We start from the raw sequence: 21354 nt of genomic DNA on the forward strand, positions 1-21354 counted from the left end.
AATGATACCTTTTATGCAGCATAGCAAAAATGTAAGAAATTTTACAAATTTAAGCTTGTGCATGAAAAAACAGATTGCCTATTGAATGTACATAAAGGGTACACCCAACAGATGCAAGGCAGCTAGGTAAATTATAGTTCAAAGAATCTCCCAAATCACACTGGAGGCAGAGCTCAGTCCAACTGAACTGCCTGACTATTTAATTACCTCAATTAAAGGAATTGAAAGTAAAGTACAGGCAACATGCATGTCTGCAAGGGATTTTCTTAATATCCAGCCATTAGCAGATCAGGAGACATCAAATTAAATACATTTCAGGGGTCAATTTTCAACCATATTTTATTTGGCAACCAGTTTCAGCATTTTACTATGCCATATTCAGGCCCTTGATCGACATGTAGGAAGAATCTACCTCGGTTGTGTTCAAAACAGGGGCTACAAGGATCACTTCAACTGCCACCTGCCGACCAAATGGTTCAATGCATACAGTTAAGACGATATCTAGTTGCAACCATCTCAATCAAAATGAGGCAGCCAGGCTACAGATATTCTCTAGTGGCTGGACATTTAATTATCAGTGCTGAAATATGTATAAGTGGGGTTTTATTATTATTATTATTATTTTTGAAGGCTTTTTCTTAAGCTGACCAAGTATACTTGGAATTTTAAGTTTAGGGGGTTAATCTATAATGTGTAAGCAGATGATATAGGTGTGTGTGTGTGTGTGTGTGTGTGTGTGAAAGGACACACACACACACACACACACACACACACACACACACACACACACACACAGGGAATCTAAGTGTACTATAAAGTGAGAGGCAGTAACAATGTTTTGAGAGAGTTGATTGTAAATACTCAAGATTTAAAATATTGATTTTAATCAACAAAGCATACATGGAACAAATACTTCAAACAAGAACAATATCAATGCCCTGTTACCCATACATCCAGGATAGCAACCACTTCACCACAATCATTATACATAATAACATAAATTAAATAATGTCTGAATTATAAACATATTATGGAAATATTAACAACTTTGGTAGAATTACTATAAATGATGTACCGACAGAAAATGTGAATCTGGTGGTGTTTGATGAGGCCAATACATAACAGATAAAAATTAACAACTGATGATGATAAGAAACATCAGCATTTACCAATAGTGCATACAAGTTACATAAAAATTGTTTTCTAATTTTAAGGAATATATTAGTAGTGATACAGAGTTTCTTAAAATGTTACAATTCAAGTGCTTCATAAAATGAGATTTTTCCAACTTCATGGAGCAATCTACAATTTACATGCTGACATTAACAGAATTATTCCATAACTAGTGACCTCACTCTTAACAGGACATTAAACTGCAATGGTGGTAAAGGCAGTGGTGGTGACATAATAATAATAATAATAATAATAATAATAATAATAATAGTCACCCATACTCAGACTAAAAACAATCAGTAGTGTTGCATGATATTTAACATTCTAACATGCACTGTTAGATTTCTTTCACTGATGATTTTCATGCCTGATAAGTGTTTATTGGATTTGTTACAATACTTGCAGATAGCGCTACAAAATTAACACTTAGATCATTATTCATCTGTTCCTCAGTGAAATATTTTTTTTATCAAATACGTAGAAAAATACATTTTTGTTAATCTACAAGGACGAAGGAAATTGCTGATACACAGCTTAAGAGAGATAAACGAAAAGAGTGAACTGCATTTTATTTGTAAGTCAACTCAGGTAAGAAAAAAAATGGGAAAAAAGGGGCGTGGGGTGGGGGGGCAGAGAATATAAAACATGATTATCCTAAACAACAGAAAAAAGCACACACAAACACATGAAATACAAAAATATACTGAACAGATAATTGCTAACCAATTCTGACTGTAATATGTAACTTAATTTTGAGATGGCCCAAGGACAAGCTGGCTCTTTTCACTCAACATGTGAGGAGCATTTGGATATGACAATTTGTTGTGCACTGCTTGCTTGTGGCACTATCACAACTCTTAACCTCCCCCCACCCCACACACAATACCTTTTTCTTTTACAGTTGATGAAATGACAGCTAATCTGAATAATGCAAATATATGGAATAGTTAAACAGTGTTTTAATTTTTGATGCTGGTAAATGGATCACCGCACTGAGAATTTTGAATAACAGTCTTAATTAGATGGAGGGAAAAGCTCTAATACTTGGATCAAACACTTAATTTAAATTGATGACAAAGATCTACAGAAACTTCTATCTTAAGAGAAAAAAATACACTGCAGGTTGTAAATCACAAAATAAAAAATATGGCGGTTGGTATACTTTCAGGAGGTCATCCACATCCTTTATATGTTGGTACCTGCAGCGAATCAATTACAACTGACATGACTGAATTATAAACATGGATGAGGAAAGAAAACATTTATCAAGCCACGAGTCTCTAGTACAAAACGTGCATAAAATATCAGTCTTATTGTAAAACTGCAACCTATACAATTTTTTCTTTTGATTTATAAAGCTGATCGCAACAAATAAAACTGGAATTGAATTTTACTAGATATTTTATTTATGTTGAGCTCTATTCCTTTCTCCAAGGCACATGGAGAGTAGATGAAATCTTCAAATTTTTTTTCCTTCCTGACACCAGATAGTAGAAATATTAATACAGAACATTCAGAAACAAACACTATGCGTGTAACGGTTACAAGAGAAATTGAGGCAAATATTCAACACACAATGCTGTTCCTTTATACCATCCCATTTACAAATCAGTGTGATTCACTGAGAAACATCACATCAGTACAAATTGGCCTTTAACCAGCACATTTGTTTTCAGAATTATTTACTTTGCCGTTTATTAATTTTTTAACTATTACAAATATTCCATTTTTCCATTTCTGATGCAACAAAAGGAGTAATTGATTTTATAAAGAAAATGTCTTAATGCAGCAAAATTTCTACACATTATATAAACAGAATGTTTGAAATGTAACTACAAAAATAGCTGAAAGATGCATTGGTGATAACAGTCTTCTGCAAAGGCCACATATACCAATATTTTAAACAAATTCTGGAAACAGGTATAGTCAACCTTTTTGTTTTCTGCTTGCCCCTTACTACAATTATTCATTTGTTCAACTTTTGTAACTGTGTTAACCAAGCACAGTCAGTAGCCACATTTCATAATCCCCAGACCCTCCCCATTTCAAGCACCTGTGTTGTCAAAAGATGAATAGTGACTAAAGGTACTTCATTTCATCATAATAAATAGCTGATGATATAGATTTTCAGATAAATGCATGAAATATAATTTTTAATACAAATCAATTTAAAAAAACAGTTTCTATTTTTTGTATGCATTTAACTCAATGGAAGCATGTACAGTTAATCTCATGTGGACTACACTTTTAGTTAAGTTTTTTTAATCACTGACAAAAAAACTGACACAACCAATTGAAATAAATTATAATGCAAAAACAATGTTATAAATCAGTGTCAAGCACAATAAATGACGAAAAGTGGTCTGCATGTCATTAGTGTTGTTTAAACTATGATTTCTTTACCACAGCTTCACAGTTTCAAGATTATAGGCTAGTTACAGTACATCCACGAAATCTATTCTCTTGTTCGGTTACAGAACCTCATTTTTCTTTTTAACCAGAGGAATAAAATATAACTGATACATTAAAACAGTCAAATACAAATGTTTAGCACTTGCAATAACATGATGGGGAGTAAATGAGATCTGCTATAAAAAATAATAATAGTAATAGTATTACCAGCCAGACAATAGCAACAGTGAAAACTGTAACACTGGTGGAGCATATGAAGAAAGTGGAGGGCACCCCCCCCCCTCCCCCTTTGTAACAATTTGCTAATGCTCAATAATGGAATGGTGTACTTACAAAATACTTGATCTCTACAAAAAATGTTTAACAATTCCCATTCACAGGTAAATTTACAACCACAAAGTCAACATTAACAAAAGACACAAGTTGTATTAAAGGAATGAAACAGTATAACAACTAAATGAGAAAGACCAACATTTACACAACATGAAATACAGTTACTCTCAGGCACAAATAATATTGAGTTTATACACTGGGGCTGTGAGTGAATCCTTGCTATACTTAAATACAGCTTGCTATACTTAAATACAGCTTGAAGCACCTAACAGACTGTAATACTGAAAACAAATATACAGCACACACACATATGAACCAATAAGCACTTTTCATACCAATCATAGAATGCTTTAGACTATAAATAATAATATTATGAATAATTACAAACATAGATGCACTATAATCTTCAGAAACTGATATTTGTGTGTGGTAAAATACATTAGGTCTTTGGTAGATAAATTCAATATATATAACACGCGCGCACACACACACACACACACACACACACACACACACACACACACACACACACACCATCATATAAAAGATATAACTAATTATTATTTCTAATTTTTGTGGAATACTACACATTTTCCATTAGCTTCTGCATGTACAGACATTGTCTATTTCTCATAAAATACTGGCCCTATATTAAGAAAAAGTTTGCCATTTCTTTTCATTCAATAAACAGTCATCAAACTACCATTATTGCTACTAACAATGTTCCAGATAACATAGGAAAAGCTGATAATTGCACCAATAGAAAAAGACTGATGTTACACCTGTACTTTTCTCTCAGCTCTGAGTGAAAGACATACATACTGAATAAGCACAGATCTAATATTACCATTGGTATGTTTCATAGCACAATAATTCAGAAATCATTTAAACCACATGAGAAAGTGCTACATCCATGGCAAATGAAGCAAATATGAGCAATAATAAATGTTTCCACTGAGACTAAAACAGTCAAAATTTTCATAAACAATTTACTAGCACAGGAAGAAAAGAGAAAATAAATCTACACATAGCATATAATTTAGCCCGAACAATAGAGCAGTAAGAATTTTACATAAACTGAGAAATGAACACATTTCCTTCACAATACTTGTACAAATTCATTACCCTCATTGCTACATTCCCATCTGCAATTCTTCCTTTCCAATGGAGCAAAATATTGATTAATTTTGCACAGGAAAGTGAAAATTTTGCCAGATATATATATATATGAGGAACAAGACATATCATAAATGCATATATTTATTTGCAATGGCATTTATCAACAAAAGTCTATAATTACATCTAATGAATTGGTGAAAAAGTCTTTGTCGGTATGTCATATTTTAACTGTAACACAAGTAAGCCCTATTTATACATACTTCACAGAACTACAATGTACAACATGACTAGTGAACTGAAAGCGCATACAAGTTACAATTCTGTTCAAGTGTTCTGCACAATAGTTTCAGTGACTGGGGAATACAATGTGTCGCTGGCTCCTAGTTCCTTACCAAGGATTATTCCAGAGTCTTTTTCTGAAGTCACCGGTGCAGGATGCATCGGGTCATCAGCAGTAATGGTAACACCAAATGATCCAGATGAAAAATCATTGTGCTTGCCTGCAAAATGTTTGAACCAAGTTTATTTCGCTACACACTCCAATGTAACAAATATAAATATGGGTAGTGTTTGTAATAAAGGAGACAATATTTAAATTATATACTCATGTGCCTGAGTACATTTTAAATTCTAAAAGTATATGGAAAGCAGCCTGGACTGGTATTAAAATGGAAATTAATAATTTCAATAAAGGAAACAGTATCTCTATTGACTGATAATCTCAATGAACAATTTGGAAGTAGTATCAGCACCACCACTCCATTCAATAATTCTACCTTAGATGCAGAAGCCTTGTTCCTCATGCAAAACTGACTAGTGAGAAATTGATTTGGACTCTCTTTACTTTAAGTGGCATTTACAAACTGATAAACTACACAATTCAGAAATGGAGACTATTATGGACTCAGCAATTTCATCATAGTGTATAGCAAAGGAAATAAAAATGTCACTGCTCACTCTCAAACAGAGGACTAGATAAAGGAATCTTCTCAAAATGTCTTACATTACCTATGAATAAAAAAGGTGATAAGCTCCCAAATAACTAAAGACCCAATTCAATAATACGAATCACAACCAAGATAAAAGAAAATTACACAAATAAACAAAGATGTAGCTCATCTGAAAGTAACAAAATTTTAAATAAACAACATCTTTGATTCAGATCTCACCTACCTACTGTAAACGCAACAGAAGCTATGGTGAATAACGTTTATGCAGGGTATGAAACAAAGCTATTTATTTAAGTCTGCTCTCATCATTGGATAGTAAGAGAAGTTTTCCCGCATTAATACTGAAGAAAGGTGGCTGGGGTGGGGGTTGGTCACTGGGTAAAACTCCTGTGGCTACCATTGGTGGACCAACACCATTGATTAGAAAGGGATTTTTCCCACGGTTAAGTAGTAGAAGAGTTGTTGGTTTTACAAATTTCTACTGCTGCTATTTGTGGGGTCACATTAAAGGCTAGAAGCTAACTGGGCAGATCACAAAGGGGGAGAGGTCGTTTATCCAACATATCATTGTCCACAGAGGTGGCTTCCATGGCACTGTTTGTATTGTTCACACACCACAGCCATGTATTCACTTCCTCAATGGCACGGAGCCATAATGCTGGAAGGCTATAAGCATCCTCTGTATTGAAGTTATACACATGCTTATAAATTTCAATTGCTTCTCGGACTTTTATTCTATAAATGTTGGTTTCCATAGCCAGCACACATACTTTATTGAAATCGATGTCTAGGTCACAGTTCTTGTGATGTTCTGCTACCACTAATTTATACTTTGTTTCAGCTGCATGTGGTCTTTGTGTTTCCCAATGTGTTCTTTAATAGTCCTTCCAGTTTTGCCTATATACACTTTGCAGGAGCCAAATGTCATTCCATTCACATTTGCTGTGTGGAGGCAATCGGATGCATCCTTTTTCCATCGAAGAAAGTGTGGAGGCAATCGGGTGCATCCTTTTTCCACCAAAGAAAGTCTTGTTACATGGTCACACAGTGAAGAAGAGTTTAATGGATTCCACAGTTTCTCAAATGGTATTCACCCCAAAATCAACTTTACCTTGGAGGTTGGGAATGAGGTCAGTCTCTCATTTCTAGATGTGTTGGTGTACAGACGATCTGCCAACACTCTACAATACAGAGTGTATAGAAGGCTTACAGACACAAACAAGTATTTAGATGCCACTTCGCACTACCACCCAGCCCAGAAGCATGCAGTGCTCAACACACGGTCTTCATATACCTTCCCTATCAGCGATGACAACAACTTGGAATCGGAGTTGGGTTTTTAAAAGAAGACAACGAAGGCCAATGGCTATGACAGTTTGTCCATAGAAAGGGCTTTCAAGCAAAATATTAATTATGCTCATAGGAAGGACAAGGAAGTGACTTCTCGCTCTGTTAAGTTGCCGTAAGTTTCTGGTGCACTGACCAAGTAAAAGACTTCTTTCTATGAAAATGGATGCACCTGATTTCCTCCACACTGTGGTGTCTATAAAATGAGATGTGCCTGTGGCAAAGTGTATATAGGGTGAAATGGGAAGGTCTGTTAAAGAACATATTAAGATACACAAATGCCATACAGAGCTGACACCAAGTATGAAATCACCAGTAGTGGAACATCACAAAAACTATGCCTAGATGTTGATTTCAATAATGTACATGTGCTGGCTAAGAAAACCAACATTTATAGAAGAGAAGTCTGAAAAATGATTGATATTTCGAAGAACACTTCAACACTGGCTATAGGCTTCCGACATCGTGGCTCCCCGCCATCAAGGAAGTGAATATGTGGCCACGGCGTGTGAGCAATACAAACTATGTTGTGGTAGCCAACTCTGTGGGCCATATTATCTTGAATAAACATTCCTCCTCTCATGTTCTACCAGTTTTGTTTCTAGTCAATGATGTGGGCCCACCAAAAGCAGCAAGAGGAATTTTAACCAATAACTCTTCTCCAGTAGAAGTGTGGGAAAAATCCTTTTCTAACTGATGACACTGGCCCACCAATGACAGCCACAGGAGTTTTAGCTAATAAACACTTTCTTCAGCATTAGCACAGGAAAACAACTGTTATTATCTAACAATGATGGCCCACCAATAGTAGCGCAAGGTCTTTTTATCTGATAATCCCCCTTCTCTAGAACAAGCGTAGGAAAACACCCCTCTACAAGAAAAGGCAACAAAGGCCCCTGAAAGTGCTCAATCTACAGTGGACCCACAAGATCCTGAAGATGATCCTAGAAGATGAGTCGAAATGTCGATTGAAGGAATATGATGTGGCCTAACAACCTAGAAAATTTTAACTTTGAGGTATCTATGCCTGGAACAATCATTGATTCAATCAAAGTATCTGACTGAGTGTCACATGACATGATGATCAAAAAGAATACTGTGGTACTGAAGACTGATCACTCCCTTTAAGCAATACGTTATACAAATAATCAGAGATCTGCAATACCCCCAACAAAAAAAGAGAAATACCCTAAGGCTCTGTTCTTGGAACTTTCCTGTTCACTTTCTACAGTAATAACTTTTTGAATGATATACGATGTAAGAATGCAATGTGAGAATGTACTATATGCTGACGATAAAGACAACTATAACTTCAGGGGAGAATTTACAGTGTGCTTTATAAAAGCAGACAACGAGGCAAATTACCAGCCACAGGTGTCAGGCCAATCAACTTTGCATAAACCAGACAAAAACAGTAGTAGAAACTTTTAATCTTAGGGTAACCAAAGACAAAAATAGTACAATTATTTGCACTCACTACAGGCCAAAAACTCTCTTGGGAAGGACTTGTCAATTATCTGTGGAACGAGCTAACCATGTACCTTTTTAATTCTATAAATTAAGAAACATTATGAGAAAGTTATTACTCCTCTCATACTTCACTTTCTTTGATTCCCATCTGCAGTATTAAATGCTGCTTTGGGCTGATTTCTCAGGACATACATACTCTGCGAATCAGTGTGAAATGCACGGTAGAGGGCACCCCCCATTGTGGCAGTTATTAAGTCTTCTTTCCATTCTATTCACGCACGAAGTGCAAAAAGGACGATTGCTTAAACAGCTATGTGCATATTGGCATATTGTATTTCATCTAATTTATCTTCGCAATCCCTACATGAGCGAAATATAAGAGGTGATTGTTTATTTTTAGATTCATCACTTAAAGGCAGTTCTTGAAAACTTCCTAATTAGGCTCTTATAGGACAGCTAAATTGCAAAATTTTATATTTCTGAATATTTAAAGCAACTTGAAAATGTTTGCACTATTTGAAATCTTATCAATACCTGACTGAATATTTGTACAGCTGATTAAAGGTTAACTTTATTGTGTAACTTCAACACCTGCAAAGGCTCTCAGTTTATATTTAATATTGTCCGTAAGATCATTAATATACAACTAAACTGCAAGGATCCCTATGCACTTCCTGAGGGCACAGCTGAAGTTACTTTTACACCAGTTGATGACTCCCCAAACAAGATTCCTTGGGACTTAAGGAAGTAAGTTACCTATGTCGTCTCATGGTAAGACTCCATCCAACAAGAGAGGCACACTGTCCGAAGAGAGTACATGTTCTGGGCTTCCTGAGGAGACAGTTCTGCTGCAGTACAGATAACAGGTACATCACAGTGTTTGAGTGACATTGTGCATAGAAAGAAAGTATACTCTGAAGCTGAAGTATGCGGGACAGTAAAATTCTTGTGTGCCCAACACCTAAACTGCACACAAATCCACTGTGAAATTGTTGTGGTATATGGACAAAATGCAACATTGCAACCAACCGTAGTGAAATGGTGCCAACAATTTGACCAAGGTTGCATGTGATGCTGATAAGGAAGGAAGGTCTTAGACATCGATCACAAATGTTAATGTCCAGGCAATCTTTTCAGCAAGCTGAAAGAACATCTGAGTAAAAGATTTTCCAACAATGAGCCAGTTTACACAGTGATTCTCAAATGGCTCCGTGACTAAGGAGAGGATTTCTATCGTCGAGGAATAGCAGGATTGTTTGAATGTTCTGACCGTTGTTTAAAGCGACTTGGTGATTATGTTGAGAATACAGAGAAATGCATCTACGTCACTTATAACTGTAGTGGAGCATTCCATTAAAATTACTTGGTCTGCCATAATAAAGTGTAACTTACTTTTTGAAGTCTCTTGTAAAATGCCACTTCATCCCTGCTAACAAATCCTCAATCCAGTCTCGAATTTCACTTGATAGTCCATATGATCTTACTGTCAATAATAGTCATAGGTGTGGTACTGAGTTAAATGCTTTTCGGATGTCAAAGAAACACTGTATCTACCTGACTGCCTTGACCCATAGCTTTCAGGATGTCATGTGAGAAAAACACGAGTTGGGTTTCAGATGACTGATGTTTTCGGAATTCAGACTGGTTGGCATGCTGGAGGTAATTCATTTCGAGATGCTTTGTTTCATTTGAGTTTAGAATGTGTTCTAAGACTCTATAATAAATGGATGTCAATAATATAGGATAGTAGTTTTGTGGACCACTTCTGCTGCCCCTTCTTAGTGTCGGGAATGATCTGTGGTTTCTACCAGTCAATGGGCACACAGTTTTGTTCAAGGGATCTATGGTAAGGAGCTCACTAAGTCACAAATTCGGTATAGAATCTGACAGGCATTCCATATCAATTGACGAACACACAGATGATGAATTCCCTAAGGTTTCTGAAAACACACACAGACGTTTACCTAAGTTCTAGGAGTTGGAAGCACACAGTGCAGAACAATATGGTGTCCAACATCCAAGTAAACAGATCTGTAGTCATTTGTGACTAGAAATATCAATTTCCTTTGCAAAACCGTCCACGAGGATGGCTATCAATGGGACAAGTAAAATACGATCTTCCGACAAACAAAAAGAAGAAAGGGAGAGGGGAGGACGATCAGTGTAATAACACCACATGGACAACAATGACATTATGAAATTGAGCACAACCAAAGGTAGGGGAAAGATGGGGGAAGGAAATTGGCATTTTTGTTGATAATAACAACCCTACAACTTGCATTCAGCAATTTACGGAAACCATAAAAGCCTTAAATCTGGATTCCCAGATTGGATTTTGAACTTGTATGCTGCCAAATATGAGTCCAGTGTCTTGCCACAGCACCTGATAGGAGGATGAAGGAGAAAAATACATCAAGTGTACGCCCTCCCTGCTGCATACAGGATTGCCACCATCAAGACTGGCAAGACTACAGAGAAATACCACAACTTGTGAAATTAAAGTTGTATTGTTACCCAGTGATGATGAACTAGGGCTACGGAAGCCTGGCATATTTGGATAACTCCTACTGCTCACTGCACATGCAGTGCTCACAGTTACAATATCTGTAGGGAGAACATTTTAACACGATTTGGGTGACAATTGTAAATGGAAGTACTTTTGTGGTTGGTGTAGTGATAGGAACAGATGTTTGTATGAAGGGCATTTAAGTGCTTGAGATCAATATCTAGAAAGGCAGATCACTGAGCTGAAAAGGATCAGGTGAAGAAGATTCGAGAATAGGTGTTGAGGCTCTGGAGGTAAGATGAAAGGCTTTCCTTGCCACTGTTTCCGATCATGAAGATGATGTCAGTGAATCAATACTAGACAAGAAATGTTAGTTGTTGAACAGATAGGAAAGATTCCTCTAGATGACCCATAAACATGATCCATGCAGATACGCATGGCAGTTCCATTGATTTGTTTGTATGTTTGGTCTTTACATAAGAAATAATGTATATAGTTTTTCTTATACCTTATAGATACAATCATGGAAAACATTTTTAATCATGACTGACTTTGAACAAACACTACCTAGATTAAAAAACAATATGTTGTATGACACTGCATATCATGGGCCATTATTCACCATATGCTGTTTCAAACTAAAGGTTTCTGAAGGTCGATGGACAACTTAAGACCAAAAGCAGTCACAGTTAAGAATATGTTCTCCGATGGTCTCTACAAGTGGTGCAAGTTACTGTAAAACACAATGCGGCAAAAAGAGTAAGGATAGCAATATGCACACCTACAGTTGGTGGTAGTATCATGCACACAAGGTATTAAAAAGGGCAGTGCACTAGTGGAGCTTTCATTTGTAGTCAGTTGACTCGTGTGAAAAAGTGTCAGATGTGATTATGGCCCACTAACAGGAATTAACAGACTTTGAATGCAGAATGGTAGTTGAAGCTAGACACATGGGGCATTCCATTTCAGAAATCGTTTGGGAATGCAATATTCTGAGATCGCAAGTGTCAAAAATATGTTGAGAATACCAGATTTCAGGCATTACCTCTCATCATGGAAAACACAGTGGCTGACAGCCCTCACTTAACGACCGTGAGCAATGGCATTTGCTTGGAGTACATTAAATGTATTTGCAACTGCGAATGTGAACTGAAATTACAACAATGAAAATTTATGCCTGACTGGGACATGACCATGATTTCCTGCTTACTGTGAGCCGTCACCTTACCCTTTGGTTATCCGTGTATGACTCATGGCCGGACCCAAACTTCCATATGTCACCAGCCATGCACGTACAATCTGTACTTGTACATCCATTATGTATATTCCTGTACAGGTGAGACATTTTACTTGAAAGTCACTTGCCTGATGTCAGTGGATCAATACGATGCATAGTGCATGGGTTATTTTTACAATTTATTTTACACTTCTAATTCTGTATGACCAAATTGGGGAGCAAACCTCCGGGGTCGTGGAATGTGACAGTACATGAAATTATGAAAGAAAAGTGATAACAGATAAAATAAAATGTTTATGAATCCTGAAAAGACATCAAGATATAAGTTTATTTAAACATAATCAACAATGTAACACAGGAATCAGCTTAAATTTTCAAGGAACTCCTCGACAGAATAGAAAGAATGACCTACGAGGAAACCCTTCAGTTTTGATTTGAAAGTGTGTGGATTACTGCTAGATTTTTGAATTCTTATGGTAGCTTATTGAAAATGGATGCAGCAGAACACAGCACACCTTTCTGCACAAGGGTCAGGGAAATGCGATCCTAATGCAAATTGGATTTCTACCTAGTATTAATTGACTAAAAGCTGCTAATCTCAAGATTAAGCTGTACTGTTCAGAAGAAATGACAGTAAAAAATATATAAGTCCGATTACCCAGATTAACGAACAGGAGTCGACAAGAGTTTCCCTAACTTACACCGCTTGTTGCCCAAACCACCCGTTTCTGAGCCAAAAATACCCTTTGAAAATGGGATGACTTACCCCAAAATATAATACCATATGTCATGAGCCAAAGAAAATAAGCAAAGTAGAGTACTTTTGTGTCGACCTACCACTTTTTTCAGATACTGTTCTAATAGAAAAAATGGCAGCATAAGTCTTTGAATAAGGTCCTGAATGTGGGCTTTCCACGACAGTTAACTAACAATCTGAAGAGCTAGAAATTTGAAATGATCAGTTTCAATAACTATATGACCATTCTGTGAAATTAAAACGTCAACTTCTGTTGAATTATTTATTAAAAACTGTAGAAACTGAGTCTTACTGTGATTTAGCAATAGTTTATGTCCTATAGGCCATGAACTTATGTCTTGAACTGCACTATTTGAAACAGTGCCAAAGTTGCACTCAACAGCCTTTGCTACCAAGCTAATATCATCAGCAAACAGAAATATTTTCGTATCACCTGTAATACAAGAGGACATGTCATTTCTCAATATAAGGAACACAAGTGGCCCCAGCGCTGATCCTTGGGGCACCGCCTATTTAACCGTGCCCCACTTGGATCCCATATCACAGCCATTCTCAGTACAGTGAAGAATGACCTTTTGCTGTCTTTTAACCAACGGTGAGCCACTCTCCATGTTCCACAGGGGTCTAACTTCCGGAGAAATATTTTGTGACCAGCACAATCAAATCCCTCAGTTACACCAAACAAAAATGCCTAGTGTACAAAATCTTTTGTTTAATCCATCCAATACCTCACAGTGGAAAGAGAATATAGAATTTCCGGTTGTTAAATCAGTTCTGAAACTAAACTGTACATTCTACAGCAATTTATGTGAAATAAAGTGGTCAATTATCCTTACATACACAACTTCAGAAAAACACTGATGGCATTGCAATAGGTTTAAAACTGTCTACATTATACCTTTCACCCTTTTTCTGAAGCAGCATTACTAATGAGTACTTTAATTGTTCAGGAAACTGGAAATTCCTAAAGCAAAAATTACAAATATGGCTAAGTACATGGCTAACATGTGGAGCACAGCACTTTAATATACTTCTAGATATTCCATCAAATCCAGGAGAGTCTTTAGTCTTCAGGAATTAAATTATTGACTCGGGCTCTCAGTTGTCAATACAACAGAAGTATTTCATGTATCAGTCTGAGAAAGGCATTTCCAAGAGAGTTATATGATTCCCTGTAGAAACTACTAAGTTATTATTATATTTCCCCTGCAATGTTAAGAAAATTGTACATATATCTGACTTATCAATGTCATTTTTACTATGTACTGGCTTTATATCCTTGACCTTGTGCTGCTGACCAGTCACTTCCTTCATGACTGACCATGTGGTTTAGTTTTATCCTGTGAATTAGCTATTCTTTTTGCATACCACATACTCTTTGCCTTCCTAGTAACATTTTTAAGCACATTACAATACTGTTTGTAATAGGCTATTGTAGTTTGATTTTAACTTATTTCTAACATCTTGATACATGTCCCACTTGTTCTACATGATATCCTTATCCCACTAATCAGCCGCTCAGGCTGCCTTTTACTGCTAGTGCCCTATTTAGAGTGTTCTAAAGGAAAGAAACTTTCGAAGAGCATGAGAAATTTGTTAAGGAAAGCATTATATTTGTCATCTATGTTATCGGTACTTTAAACATTCTGCCACACTTTTTCCTTAATGAGGTTTAAAAACTCTCTACTATGGTTGGATTAGCTTTTCTACATAGACTGTAATTATCATTTGATTGAGTACAAAAATCTTTCAGTGTTAAAATTTGTGCAACATGGTCTGTTTTTAAGAGTCATTCTCCCTTTTACTAACATAATGCCCATATAGTAACGAAGAATGAATAACACCTTTGGACACACATGCATGTCCAAAGAAACAGGTACTGCAGTGGCTACAACATTTAGGAAATACATTAAATTTATTCGCAACTGTAAATAAAACAGGCACTGCACTATTAACATACAAGTAACACAGTGTGAAATCACTGCAGAAATCAATGTGGGATGTATGACAAATATCTGTTAGGACAGAATGGCAAAATGTAACATTAATGGGCTATGGCAGCGGACAACCGATGCAAGTGCCTTTGTTAACAGCACATCACCTGCAGTGCCTCTCATGGTCTCATGACCATATCGGTTGGACCCTAGACGACTGCAAAACCATGGCCTAGTTAGATGAGTCCCTATTTCAGTTAGTAATGGCTGATGGTGGTGTTTGTGTGTGGCATAGAATCCACAAAGCCATGGGCCCAGGTTGTCAACAAGGCACTGTGCAAGCGGGTTATGTAAGGGAATGGTCTGTGTTTACGTGGAATGGTCTGGGTCCTTTGGTCCAACTAAACAGGTCATTTACTGGGAATGGATATGTTCGCCTACTTGGAGACCATTTGTAGCACACAACAATGGAATTTTAAAGGATGACAATGCACCATGTCACCAGGGGCCACAGCTGTTAGCGAGTAATTTGAAGAACATTCTGGACAATTTGAGTGAGTGGTTTGGCCACGCTGATTGCCTGACATCAATCCCATCACACATTTGTGGGACACAATCTAGAGGTCAATTCATGCACAAAATCCTGCACTGGCAACGCTTTTGCAATTATGGACAGCTATGGGGGCAGTATGCAACTTGTTGACTCCATGCTATGTTGAGTTGCTGCACTACACCAGGCAAAACAAGGTTTAACATGATATTAGGAAGTATCTCATAACTCCTCAGTATACATGTTGATCTCTCTTCTCCATAGTCCCTCACTCCCAAGTAATTGTAGATCAGAATATGGTGGTATAGAAGCATTTGGAAAGAAGTGGTGGGGTTGGTATCACGAGGTTTATGAGAAAGATATAGTGTTAAGACATTGCATCTACTGTGACAATCAAGGAACAAGGAATGTGTAGAGATTACTATCACAGGCAGGAAGAGCAATTGAGAGCAATTAGCTGGAGATGGCGGTCAACAAAGATAGAGGATCTTTCTGTGGGAGCACAGTAACCAGCCACAATGAGGCAATCACAAGGGACACCAGTAGAGCTGAGTTGTTGAAGTGGTTTTTGGTCAACTAGATGTTTTGAGGAGCTATTTAAGGTTATAATGTACATGTGGGCCTGGAATGTAGTGGTCAGATTTCTAAGCAAGGCGATGAAACGTTGGTGGGGACTCTCAGCCACTCGGCAATTATCATTCATGGTCACAGTCTTTGCCAAAGAAAGAATGATAAACGTTAGGAATGCCTGAAAGTTCATGATTAGGTGTTTCTTAGCTCTGATATTAGAATTGCTGGGAATGAATTTGGAGGGAGATAAGTTGTAGATGTGGAATTCTTCAAAGGTTTATCACAGTGTGGAGGAGTAAGGCTAAACTACATTCACTGGATGAAATACAAGTCACCCCCTTAAAAGAGAACACTGGACACTTTGGAGTTCTGTAGATGGTGTAGAACTGATACCAACCAGTGAACTGACCGTCCACTGCTAATATAAGTCATGTTAGTGAAGTGGTGTGTACAGTGGAAGAAGAAAATCTGGAAACACCTAAAATGCACAACACATTACCATGCCTAATACAATGTAGGAAACCCCATTGACAATCAAAGCACCTTCCAGTCATCTCAGAATGGACCAAGTTCAGGTAATGATGATGCAGACCACAAAGGATTAATTATATTGAGATCCAGGGAATGTAGTGGCTAAGGGAGATACAATAATTCATCCTTGTGCTCACGAAATCTGTCCTGGATGATGCCATTGGGCAACAAACACTGTACGAGGGGCGTTCAATAAGTAACACAACATTTTTTTTTTTTGAAAGCAGATTAGTTTTTATTCACAATTCCAATACACCATACTATTCGCCCTCTTTCAGCTACAAAACACTGTTTTTCAATATCACCTCTGTTCAATGCAATGGCCTTATGGCACCTTACTGGGAGGGCCTGTATGCCTGCATGGGATTATTCTTCTGGTTGATATCAGAGCCAATGCCTCACTGCATCAACAACCTCCCTATCACCTACATACTGCTTCCTGTGGAGTGAATCAGTCATTAGGCCAAGAAATTCCACAGATGGTCCTTCGTCTCTATGTTGTTCCATTAGACGGCGAGGAACACAGTGGGCAGACACCTTTGAGTACCCCAACTGGTGGATGAGTGTGTCAGCACTATTAACAGAGACATACAGTTGTGCAATCTGGTGTTTGACTGTGATCCATCAATCACCTCAAATGAGTGTGTCCGCGCATTCCAACATTACAGGAGTCACAGCTATGAGCAAACTGGCCGACACACAGGAGATCAGACAGGTTTGCACAACCTTGTTGCAATGATGACGGACACCTCACCCAATAAATCATTGTCAGGTCTCCATAGACATTCTGCAAGCACCTATGAATATCTGCAATGTTCTTGTTTCCCATCAACAGAAACTCAATGACAGCTCTTTACTTGGAACACACTGCAGTTACAGAAATAATTTTGAAGACTGCATATAGCACCACCAGGCATCAGAACCAACCTCGCGAAACTATAGAGGCTGAAATGTGAATATTTGATGATGTCCCATAACAAAATGAAACTATAGGGGCTGGAATGTGAATATTTGATGATGTCCCATAACAAAGTCTGTATTTTTTTCACCTGAAATTGGCCAAGAAAATAAAATATGTTGCATTACTTATTGAAAACTGTCTACCTCAATAGCTGACTGGTCAGCGCGATGGAATGCCGTTCAAAGCGGTCGGGATTCGATTCCTTGCTGGGTCAGAGATTTTCTCCACTCAGGGACTGGGTGTTGTGTTGTCCTCCTCCTCCTCCTCCTCCTCCACCACCACCACCACCACCACCACTTCATCCCAATCAACATGCAAGTCGCTGAAGTGACGTTAACTCGCAAAGACATGCACCAGGCAACTGGTCTACCCGACAGGAGACCCTAGCCACACGACATTTCATTTCACTGAACACTCTTCGTACTGTGTGTGAATCTGATCAGCCAAAATGGCAACATAATCCTTGGCAGTAATGTGACCATGCAGAATAACAATGGAGCCCATGGAATACCACAATAAGGCTGCCCAAACTGTCACCGATCCTCTGCTATGTTTTAATCTTGGGGCATAAACTTGGTTAGAAGCTAGAAACAGTGTGAAATGGCACTCATGCAACCAAATGACTTTCTGACATTAGTCCACAGTCCAAGTTTTATGGCTTCGGCATCACATTTTCCTATTATAGGCACTTGCATCACTGGTGGGTGGTGTAAGGATTCCAGCTCACCCTGGATATCCCTGTGTATGGAGCTCCCTTCACATTGTTCTGGCGCTAATAGTTTGCGAGTGTGACATTGAATTCTGCAATGATTTTGCAGTTGTCATCCTGTTATTTTTCGGCACAATCAGCTTCAATATCCGTCATGATCTCTCACCAGAGTTTGTGACTTAGCAGACAATGATTTTCCACTTTCCCTGTATATTGTACACATCTTCGATGAAATGCCTCTCTGAACGCCAAACACTTTGGGTATCTTGGTTAGGGAAGCCCTTACCACATGAGCACCAACAATTGGCCCTGATATAATGCACTGACAACTACACGAACTCTGCTCTGAGAACAAATGACACTTGTAATGTACTCAAGACATTGCGTAGGTGCCTCTCGTGGTGAAATACAACAGCACAATCTGCAGTCTGGAATAGCATCGCCATTTACGCTCAAGAATGCACCTCTCACAATGTTTCCAACCCTTTTATAGGCTAGTCAACCATATGGTGGTGCATCAGTGTGTATTGGCCAACGTGTCTACAAAGGATGGTGCACCACTCACAGTCATGTAACAAGGCTTAAGAATGGTAGTCATAAACGAACTGACAGGAACCAGAGAAATGCATCTTATCTTTTCAGTCACTTACTAACCTGATGAAACTGGTGTTGTCACAAATGCATGCAATGGATACTTGAAGTTGGGTACCTCACAAATGGCCACTGCTCACAGGGGCAAACACAGATGCATGTCTTTAGTGGACCGTGTAACATAGGAACTGGACAATAGATGACTCATGCAGCATTGTCTAGCAAGTAACAATTTTGCCTCCTTCCAAATGCTTCAAGGTGTCAAGTAGACAGACATCCCAACAAGACATTTGATCTGCTGCGTGTTAAGAGTGTAGATAATGCCGGAAGCAATTCTGTGATATTTTGGGAGTATTTTTCCTCTGACTTGGATCCTATCATTGAGGTTACAGTGAACATGAACCAAGATGTTTACTTCAACATTCTCAGTGATCAGGTGATACCTTTTTTTTCACATATTTGTGACTAGTACGCTGTGAACACTCCAGTCTTCCAAGATGACAACAGCCACCTTCAAAGAGCTGCACACTTGCTTTCTTAGTGCGAAAAACACTGAAGCACACTACTGCATCACAATTGGCCCATTAAATCACCTAATTCTAATCCTGTAGAAAACATGTGGGACCATTTTGGAACAAGGAGTGGAACATAGTAATCAAAATCCCCAAAATTTTGTAGCTCTTCAAAAAATGGTTTCTGGTGAATAAGGCATAGCTGAAGAAATTCATGGACTCTCTTCCTTGTAAAAAAAGTTGTGTGTTTTCTTACCTGGCTTTCATCATTAGTTGATAAGAAAATATGATTCCACTGAGGAGAGTGTGTAAGTGAAAATAACCTCTATTAGTCCAGCATTATTAACACTAGGTGTGGGGTTAAAGAAGTGAACTTTTTTGAGGACCAGTAGTTCCATAGGAATCACGTTTTGGAAAATATGTTGATCGCACTGAAAGTCTAAAGAGGGAATACAGGAGCAGTGTGTTTTATCAGCGGTGCACGATGTTTCTGCGGATATGGGTATGTCAGCAATTGCAAGTTGTGTGTGGGTGGAGCAGAGAGAGGGGATGAGAGTGATGGATTCTCTGTTGGATACAGGTATGCCCATGCAGAAATAAGGAAAACATACCTGAGAGATTCCTTAGATGCTGTTGGAAATTATGTTGGGGGATTAGCAGTCTCTACCACAGAAATTTGATGCAGGAAATTATTGCCACAGAGAAAAATTGTTTTGTGAAAGGAACAAAGCTGGTTAATTACTTTCTGAGTTTTGTTGGTGTGTTTATGAAAGACTAGAATGGAAACTATTAGAATTGAAAAAAGGGCCTTTACAAAAAGATGTGTAGAAAAAAAGTCAACCATACAAATTTTAATACCAAGTCCATTAGCAGGAACTTTAAGATCCTGACAGGGTTGGGCAAGAATATATGAGATTGGATTTTTTCTAGGGTGAAAGGAAGTATCCAGAACTGGTGAAGAATTGGCTGGATGGATTCATAGGAGGCAAAATCCTGCAATAGAGGAACTGAAAATGAAAAATCAAACATCAAAATAGAAACAGAAATATGATGTTTTATGAAGCTTCTAGAGAACCTCCAGATGTTGGTAACTTCCTGTCATGATATTTTGGTGCAAAATATTTCTGCCATCTTCAGGTTTGTGCTAGTAACAGTATGCTGAGCAATTATATTTAAGATACTGCCGGCTTGTCATACTATTAAAAAAATATGATGGCATTAACTTTTCCCAGAGCTTTTACACATACAGAATATCCTGTTCAGCTGACTAAGAGAGATTTCCTGCACCATTACTTCCTAAGAAACAGCAAACTTATTGCCACTGCGTACCAGTCATTAGCCAAACTTCCTTTACTATCCAGGTATTGAAACATTAAACCACATCCTTTGGCAGCAGTTCACATACCTTTCATTATGTCCTGAAATGGGGTCAGCCTAATCAAAATCCTACCATCTCCCAATGCAGTAATCTGTCATTCACTGAACCTGCACAATATCCTACTCTATCCGTATGCCTACACATCTCACAATGCTGTACAACATTTCCTTGTCGTCACAGGCATTTCGTATCCTATAAAAGGTACAGCCATAAGTAAAGCAGTCACATTATACATCAGCCTTGGCACACATCCCCACCAAACACAAGTCCTTGTTAACTGCATACAAGGTGTAGAAAAAAAAAAAAAAAAAAAA

The 21354-nt window shown here is 37.9% G+C and overlaps 1 protein-coding gene across 4 annotated transcripts in view; it reads right to left on the reverse strand.

Annotated features, from left to right (window-relative positions):
• Positions 1-867: 867 nt before the first annotated feature.
• The window catches only part of LOC126278021 (ubiquitin carboxyl-terminal hydrolase 20-like), a 160654-nt gene continuing 140167 nt past the window's right edge, over positions 868-21354 (reverse strand). For all 4 annotated transcript variants that reach the window (XM_049977739.1, XM_049977740.1, XM_049977741.1 and 1 more), the window contains exon 18: positions 868-5537. In XM_049977739.1, coding sequence (XP_049833696.1) covers positions 5362-5537 — 176 coding nt within the window. In that variant the 3' untranslated portion in view covers positions 868-5361. The remainder of the gene's footprint in view (positions 5538-21354) is intronic.

The sequence above is a fragment of the Schistocerca gregaria genome, chromosome 6, assembly GCF_023897955.1.
Source record: "Schistocerca gregaria isolate iqSchGreg1 chromosome 6, iqSchGreg1.2, whole genome shotgun sequence".
NCBI lineage: Eukaryota > Metazoa > Arthropoda > Insecta > Orthoptera > Acrididae > Schistocerca > Schistocerca gregaria.